General features: G+C 37.6%; 1 protein-coding gene and 1 long non-coding RNA gene across 2 annotated transcripts; one reads left to right on the top strand and one right to left on the bottom strand.

Annotated features, from left to right (window-relative positions):
• Positions 1 to 4,092: 4,092 nt before the first annotated feature.
• LOC137837043 (chaperone protein ClpB1) lies at positions 4,093 to 7,224 on the top strand. Its single transcript, XM_068645869.2, has one exon. It carries the CDS (start codon positions 4,289 to 4,291, stop codon positions 7,028 to 7,030), a length of 2,742 nt encoding a protein of 913 aa, XP_068501970.1. The 5' UTR covers positions 4,093 to 4,288; the 3' UTR covers positions 7,031 to 7,224.
• A 121-nt stretch (positions 7,225 to 7,345) lies between these two features.
• LOC137836921 (uncharacterized) lies at positions 7,346 to 8,954 on the bottom strand. The gene is made up of 3 exons (XR_016520472.1): positions 8,845 to 8,954; positions 8,357 to 8,510; positions 7,346 to 7,489 (listed from the first exon to the last, which is right to left on the bottom strand). It is a non-coding gene; the product is annotated as an uncharacterized LOC137836921 (long non-coding RNA).
• Positions 8,955 to 9,154: the final 200 nt, after the last annotated feature.

The following is a 9,154-nucleotide window of genomic DNA, read 5'->3' as shown; positions in this document are numbered from 1 at the left end:
GTAATTTTGTAATCTTACAATTTACACTATTCAAAATATATTAAAATACTCTCACAACTATCACATCATTCACACTTTCCAATAAACTTTCTTCACACACATCCCTCAATCCAAACACCCTCAACTTTCTCCACACTTTCTTCACACTTCCACTCACTCACACCCTCAACTTTCCACTCACCCACAACCCCTAATCCAAACAAAGCCTTAGTAACCAAACCACGCACGTGTAAACGCATTCTTCACTTTATAAAAAAGTGTTAATAATGTGTTACATAAAAATAGGTTGGAACCAGACGATTTTGGACCTCAAACTAACAACAAAACCATTAAATAAAAATTAATTAATTATTTTATTAACTAAATTAGATAATATTTTAGATACTAGAAAAACTATTGATTTCTAAATTACTTTATATTATTGATAAATAGTTTTTAAATTATATCTAATTAGGTACAAAGGTTTTGCTACTAATTTAGAATCTAAATAATTGGTAATTAAAATATTGGTAGTTAATTAAGTACAAATTTAGAAACTTTTTATCAATAATAGAAACTAATTTAAAAATCAATATTTTTTTAATTTCTAAAATAGTATCTATTTTGGTACAACAACTAATTATTATTTTTTTATTTAATAATTTTTTAATATTAGTGTGATTGTAAATGTTGTGAGTAAGATATATTGATGTAATTATGTATTTGTTTTGCATTAGCAAGAGGCAGTGAGGGAGATAAATGATGAAGAGGTGGATGGAGTGAGAGATGTTGGTGCCCTCCATGCTTGATTATGATTTTGGTCTTGCTTCGTTCCTTATTTCCATACTTTGATTCTTTGCAAAATCAGAGAGAAGTGTTGATGGTGGTTTGAAGCAATGTTAGTGCGAGAGAGTAAGGTACCCTGTAGGGTGTGCAGTTGAAATTTATTAAATTTGCTATATGATATTAATTGTTTACTTAATAATTTAGGCATATTGTTTTGCATTCTATGAGGCTCGAACACGTATCTTAAATGGTGTATTTGTGTCAGACATATGTATTGGATACTGACACTCGTACGACATTTGCACTTCTATGATATGTATCCGTGAACCGTGAAAAGTCAAATACAAAAAACATTGTTGAATTTATGACAATTTTAGCATAATTTTAAAAAGGAGAAATATATTAATTTTTTAAAAACTTAAACTTATTGTATAAATTCTTATTATGATTATAAAAATATGGAATAAATGTTTTTGAGCTAGTAATGAGAAATATATTTCTTTTAAAAAAAAGTGAAACATGTTTGTATACATAAATTTGTATTGTCAATTTATGTAATTTATTATTATATAATATATAAATCTGTGTCAATATGTCATACATTTTAGAGATTATACATATCTCTGTATCCGTGTTTATGCTACATATTACACTTCATTGGGCTAACATGTATGCTACATAGGCAATTTCTTCCTGCACCATATCATTTTTAAATTGCCACAAGAGCAAGCCTATCCGCCAGTATCTTGGAAATAATTTTAAATTTGAAATTAGCAACAGCAATTGGTCTGTAATCTTTAATGGAATCAGCACCCTGAATCTCAGGAATAAGAGATACCACATTACTGTTCATTCCAGGGAGAACCCAATTTTGTTTAAAGAACTGTTGAACAGCATTACAAACATCTGTCGCAATAATTTCCCAGCAAGAATGATAGAAAACACCACCAAAACCATCAGGACCAGGAGCACTATTACCGTTAAAATTAAAAACAGCATTCTTGATTTCAGAAAAATCAGGACATTTAATCAACATCATATCCTCCTCAGAGGAAACCATCGCAGGAATATAAGTACCAATAAAATCTTCCATATTATCAGTATACTCAGCATAAAGATTTTTATAAAAGTCCAAAATATGATCCTCAATGATTTTAGGATCCTCCGTAACTCATTATCAATCCGTAGACGATGAATCCCACTAGAATTATTTCTCCTTTTGACCACAGCATGGAAAAAAGTGGTATTTCGATCTCCATCCTTGAACCATAACATCTTAGCCCTTTCTTTCCAAAACAAATATTGACAGTGAAGAGCATGATCCAGCTCCTCCTTAGCAATCTTTTCTTGACAAAGAAACCCATCACTATCAGACAAACTAGCAGTCTCTAAGTTTTTTTGAATACCAAGGAGGATACCCTGCTTAAGAAGAACTGCATTGTGAACATTACCAAAAGAATTTTTATTCCAGTCTCGGAGCTCAAGTTTCAACCTTTTTAACTTATGTTGCAAGATAAACATAGGACAACCAACAACCTTATTAGCCCAAGAATCATGAATAAGCTTCATACACGAAGTGTCCTGAAGCCACATAGAAAAGAAACGAAAATTGCTAACCTTCCGCAAAGAATTACTAGCAAGACTAGCAAGAATAGGGGAATGATCAGAACAATTTTTAACAAGAACCTGATAAGTACAAGAATCTCATTCATCCAGACACACTCCATTACATAAAGCCCTATCCAGTCTTCTATGAATTCTATGCAACCCTCTCCTTCCGTTACACCAAGTATAACAAGATCCAGTAAAAGGCATACAAGAAAGATCATTAGTATTAATCCAGTCTAGGAATTCATTACAAGAAACCTGATTAGGAGCCACCCCCCTTTACAGTCCTCCGCCGAGAGCACAACATTAAAATCTCCCAGAATACACCAAGGCCCTGTAAAGAAACTAAGATCCCTCCACAAAAATCGTCTAGACAAGTATGTGTTAGCACCATAAACACCTGCAAAGCTAAAACTTTTATCCTGTAGAAGACAAGTTACAGAGATAAATTGATCATTAACCAAGAAATTTTGGACAAGATTAGGAATCGACAAACACCAAAACTTAGCAACTTTATTAACAATAGGAGACGTAGCCACCAAATGCATATTAACAGATTTGAAAAGGACATCGAAAGCATTAGTGTACGGCATCATGGGTTCAGCAAGAAAAACCAGGATAGGTTTATGTAGATTAAGTAAACTAAGCAACATCTCCACAGTTTTGTGGTTTCCCAATCCTCTGACATTCCAAAAAAATGAAGAGACCTTCATTGCGACGTTGTAGAGAGAACTGCCTTAGCATTTTTTCTGGATTTACCAGTCCCCTTAGGTGGTCTTCCTGGTTTTCTTTTAGTGCGAACTATTTCCTCCCCATTATCACTGCCATCCTCCTCCATATCATTAGAGTCAGCCCAAAATTTTGAAACAACCTGATTTTCAATATGATCAGAATTAATTCCAACAATGGTAGGTGGAATAGTTGACGCTCCAATATGAGAATCACCTCCCACATTTGTAGTTTCCAAACCATCAAGAGAGAAAAAGTGATTTTGAAGGACCAACGATATTGCTTTAACATCCCCAATATATTTAGCCTTCCGAGGGGAGGTATGAGGTGACTGAGATGGTACAGTCACAATAGCAGAGACCTCCACATTAGGATTAGTATCTGCATGTGATTTAGCCATCCGAAGAGAGGTAGTACGCAACGGAGATGGTACAATCACAGGAGCATAGGCCTCCACATGATGACCATCAATAAGAATCGTTGAATGTGACTCTGAGTCCTTAGCTTGCATAACACCAAGTGAGTCCAAAGTGGGAGTGGACAATAAATAAATAATCCTTGGTGATTATTTATTTATGGGAAGTTTGTCAAATAAAATAGTGTGTAAAACTTCAACAAAATCAAAATAGTGTGCCTTATAATTAGTTACTAGTGAAATGGTACATGTTGATTTAATAAATTCTTTTATTTCTTTCCCTCTTCGAACTTTTGCATTTTATTGCATCGAATTCTGGGTTCTTTTCATATTATTCTTTTCTTAAGAACATATTATAAAATGGTTTGTTCTCATGTAAGGATTTTGATTTTCAATTGAAGAAAATAATATTGGTAGAATAAAATTATTGTAAAGAGAAAGAGAATTGGTATTTACAGTGAGAATAGCTTATTATGATGACATAATAAACTATTATTTTATTTAAAATAACAAAAAATGGAAGTATCTGGTAGCTTCTTCTTTATCCTCAAGAAGCTCTAAAACTTTCAAGAAGCTTCTTATTCATCCTCAAGGAGGCTCTAAAACTTTCAAGAAACATCTTTTCCAGTAATAAATTGGCTATGCTTCCTTTCTTCCTCATTTCAGACATTGATCACTCAAAACTCAAACCAATTCATATTCTGTTCGTTTTTTCCTTAACATTTCATCTCTCTATTCCCACAAATCAAACCTATAATCTCAAGTCCGAAAATGAATCCCGAGAAGTTTACGCACAAGACCAACGAGGCTCTCGTCACTGCTCACGAAACAGCGGTGAGCAATGGCCACGCGCAGTTCACTCCTCTCCACCTCGCCTCCTCTCTGCTCTCCGACAAGGCCGGAATCTTCTTCCAAGCGTTATCCAATGCGGCCGGCGAGGAATCGGCGCGCGCGGCGGAGAGAGTGTTCAGCAAGGCGCTGACGAAACTGCCCTCGCAAACTCCTCCTCCGGATGAGGTTCCGGCAAGCACGAACCTCGTGAAAGTCATCCGCAGAGCGCAGACGCACCAGAAGACGCGTGGCGACACGCACCTGGCAGTCGACCAGCTCATCCTCGGCCTTCTGGAAGATTCTCAGATCGCGGAGTTGCTCAAGGAAGCCGGCGTGGCGGCATCGAAGGTCAAATCGGAAGTCGAGAAGCTTCGCGGCAAGGAAGGGAGGAAAGTGGAAAGCGCCACCGGTGACACGACCTTTCAGGCTTTGCATACCTATGGAAGAGACCTTGTGGAACAGGCAGGAAAGCTCGACCCGGTTATTGGAAGGGATGAGGAAATACGAAGGGTTGTGAGGATTTTGTCCAGAAGAACAAAAAATAACCCGGTTTTGATTGGTGAACCGGGTGTTGGAAAAACCGCTGTGGTTGAAGGGTTGGCTCAGAGGATAGTTAAAGGAGATGTTCCTAGTAATCTTGCTGATGTTAGGCTAATTGCATTGGACATGGGTGCGTTGGTTGCGGGTGCGAAGTACAGAGGGGAGTTTGAGGAGCGGTTGAAGGCAGTTTTGAAGGAGGTGGAAGAGGCTCAGGGGAAGGTTATTCTGTTCATTGATGAGATTCATCTGGTTCTCGGTGCTGGGAAAGGTGAGGGTTCCATGGATGCTGCTAATTTGTTTAAGCCAATGCTTGCGCGGGGTCAGTTGAGGTGCATTGGCGCCACTACACTTGAGGAGTATAGGAAGTATGTGGAGAAGGATGCAGCCTTTGAGAGAAGGTTTCAGCAGGTGTATGTGGCGGAACCGAGTGTTGTTGATACTGTAAGTATACTCCGTGGCTTGAAAGAAAGATACGAAGGCCACCATGGTGTAAGAATTCTTGATCGTGCTTTGGTTGTGGCGGCTCAATTGTCTAGTCGCTACATCACTGGTCGACATCTTCCAGACAAGGCAATTGATTTAGTTGACGAGGCTTGCGCGAATGTGAGAGTTCAGCTTGATAGCCAGCCAGAGGAAATTGACAACCTTGAAAGGAAGAGAATGCAGTTGGAAGTGGAACTTCATGCTCTGGAGAAAGAGAAAGACAAAGCCAGCAAAGCTCGTTTGGTAGAAGTGCGGAAAGAGCTTGATGACCTGAGAGACAAGCTGCAACCTTTGATGATGAAGTACAGAAAGGAGAAGCAGAGGGTTGATGAGATTCGACGACTAAAGCAGAAAAGAGAAGAGCTGAACTTTGCTCTTTTGGAGGCTGAGAGGCGATATGATCTTGCCAGAGCTGCGGATTTGCGGTATGGGGCGATTCAGGAGGTGGAATCTGCAATTCAAGGGCTTGAAGGGAACACTGAGGAGAATGTAATGTTGACAGAAACTGTTGGACCCGAACACATTGCGGAGGTGGTGAGCCGCTGGACTGGCATACCGGTGACGAGACTTGGGCAAAATGAAAAAGAAAGGTTGATTGGTCTTGCTGACAGATTGCACAAGAGGGTTGTAGGACAAGACCAAGCAGTTAATTCTGTGGCAGAGGCTGTGCTGAGATCAAGAGCAGGGCTTGGGAGACCTCAACAACCAACGGGCTCCTTCCTGTTCTTGGGTCCAACTGGTGTTGGCAAGACCGAGCTTGCAAAGGCCCTCGCCGAGCAACTTTTTGACGATGAAAACCAGTTGGTGAGAATTGACATGTCTGAATACATGGAGCAACACTCTGTTTCACGCTTGATTGGTGCACCACCTGGGTATGTTGGACATGAAGAAGGTGGTCAGCTAACTGAAGCTGTGAGGCGAAGACCTTACAGTGTGGTACTGTTTGATGAAGTAGAAAAGGCACACATATCTGTCTTCAACACTCTCCTTCAAGTCTTGGATGATGGAAGGTTAACCGATGGCCAAGGCCGCACTGTGGACTTTAGAAACACGGTCATCATCATGACCTCTAACCTTGGAGCAGAGCACCTCCTTTCTGGACTTTCAGGAAAATCTTCAATGCAAGTGGGTCGTGATAAAGTAATGCAGGAGGTAAGAAGACATTTTAGGCCAGAGCTGTTGAACCGGCTTGATGAAATTGTTGTGTTTGATCCACTTTCGCACCAGCAACTAAGGAAGGTTGCACGGTTACAAATGAAGGACGTTGCTTCTCGTCTTGCTGAGAGGGGAATTGCCATGGCAGTCACTGATGCAGCTCTTGACTATATCCTTAGTGAGAGCTATGATCCGGTTTATGGTGCCAGACCGATTAGGAGGTGGCTGGAGAAGAAGGTTGTGACGGAGCTTTCTAGAATGCTTGTGAAGGAAGAAATTGATGAGAACTCCACTGTCTACATTGATGCTGGTCCTGAGGGCAGCGACCTAATTTACCGGGTGGAAAACAACGGTGGAATGGTTGATGCTGTGACTGGTCAGAAGTCTGATATTCTGATTCAGATGCCTAATGGACCACTGCAACGATCTGATGCTGCCCAGGCAGTGAAGAAGTTGAAGATTGAGCAAATGGATGAGGATGAAGATGGTGAAATGGAGACGTGACTGCACACTGATAACGATGGATGATGACTGTGACACCTTTAAGTTCATGTTTCTGGTTCTTTTCGACAACTTGTTTTGAAGGTTTTTTTAAATGGTAGTGATTGTAGGATGAACATCTTCTTGTAAATATTGTATCCTTCCTTGTTTTTTTTATGCAAGATTAAATATCTTAGTCCCTTTTCTTCACCTAGAAACATTCGCAGACTATTCTCAATTGAGACAACTTAGTTTGTCATGGGACATGTAAAAACATGCAAAAGAAGATACTTGACAAAAAAACAGTCATTTAAAAAACAACAAAAATAGATGAACAACAAAGACCTTCCTCTTACCATATGAAAGATTTGCTAAACTTCCATGACTCATATACTGATAAACCAGTATGCGTTGCCCTTTATCTACACAATATCCAACCAAATTCACAAGATTCCGGTGATGCAGTCTTCCTAGCAGAAATACCTGAAGCAAAAAGTTAAATATTAAAAGTTCAACAAACCTAACTGATGGCTGATGTTATAATATATCAGCTTATCCTGAATTACTCAAATTAGAACCAATATCATCAATTACATAAATGATGTAACCTTGCGGAAGTGGTCTTCCCTATCCATTTTAAACTGTGATATATTCAATCTTGAAAATTACACAACCACTGCAGGCTTTTATTTCCAATGATGATAACCATACTACAAAAACCAAAATAATAATTCTAAATTTTAAGGTCATTCATATGGTAATGTTCCAAAACAATTTAATAAAATGGGTACACTTGGGGTTTCAATTATGAGCTAAGTTTTCTAGTTTTTTTAAAAAAAAATTATAGAACAATTTTCAAATTTTGGAGAGTAAAAGTGGGAGAATATGAAACAATGCAAGGAAGAATGCAAGTAACATAAAACTTAAAGTAGAAAACCAAAACAACTTAGAAGAGATGTTCAGATCTTCTTTTAGTTATGAAAGATGTCTTAGTTTTGAAAACAGTTTTCAAAAATGAATCTTATCAAGCAAGTTTTTTTTTTCTTTTTTTTTTTAAGAACAGAAAAAAAAATTTGAGAATGACAATCACTACATTTTTTACATATATATACTGATTTTCTCAAAATGAACAATAAGCTCTTTAATATGAGGAGTAATTGAAGCAAAAGCAAGGATAATCATCACCAGCTAGATTATTAATCACTTCAATTGAAATCAAATAAATAAGTATCAAATCATCTATGAACTTTGCAATGGTTGAATACCTTACTAAATGTGTTTATGAGTCTCTGAATTAAAGGAAATAAATGTAAATGGCTCAGGAGGAAATGTATAAGATAATTATGAAACCTCTGTTTGGAATTCTTTCTCCCCTTGTTTGGAATTAGGTGCAAGGACCTTCACTGCTACAACCTCCCCAGTAGGCATTGTTGCTTTATAAACTGTCCCAAATGATCCTTGTCCCAAGGTTGTCGTGAAGTTTTGTGTGGCCTTTTGAATTTCTCTGCACCATGTAAAGTGTCAGGTTCATACCATTACAATGTTAATATCCCTTTAATAGTGTTTTTATCTGAATTACGTAACATCTCCATTTCCCTACTTTCTCCTTTTCCTTTGTCTTCTGAACTAAGGTAAAATTTGCAAGGCGATTCATCCAATTTATAAAGAAACTTCCCTATAAAAAGATATATAAAGTTCACGATGCAACAAATCAAATAATGAACAAATTTTGATATCTATAGTTATATGCTTCAATTTTAATAGTAGTTATCCATATACAGAACAATTAGGCAAAAAATAAAGACTTAACCTCATGCTTAAGAGAGAAATGGGCATACCTGTATGAATACTTCAGAATGCCTGATGCAGAAGTAAACCGATCTCTGTTTTGATGATTCCACCAAGTGAAATGGGAATTTTTCTTGAGATGCACTGAAGTTTCAACCAGATCTAAATGACATCAATTGAACTCCAAGACAGTAATATATCCAAATATTCTTCTATTTTATTCCCCTTTTGACAATAGAGGAGATAAAAGATTGTTTAAACCAATGACTCAAATGCAACAGCATTTGCAAACTTTCAGATGTAAAACTCATGGATGCAAATTTACTCTACAATTGCAAAAAGCTAATACCATTATCAATA

The sequence above is a fragment of the Phaseolus vulgaris genome, chromosome 4, assembly GCF_051622355.1.
Source record: "Phaseolus vulgaris cultivar YP4 chromosome 4, ASM5162235v1, whole genome shotgun sequence".
NCBI lineage: Eukaryota > Viridiplantae > Streptophyta > Magnoliopsida > Fabales > Fabaceae > Phaseolus > Phaseolus vulgaris.
The sequence above is the reverse complement of the archived record's forward strand: the minus strand, read 5'-3'. Positions and strand labels throughout refer to the sequence as shown.

Bases quoted from the DNA above. Each gene is read 5' to 3' on its own strand.
- LOC137837043 (XM_068645869.2), top strand. From the start codon at position 4,289: ATGAATCCCGAGAAGTTTACGCACAAGACCAACGAGGCTCTCGTCACT.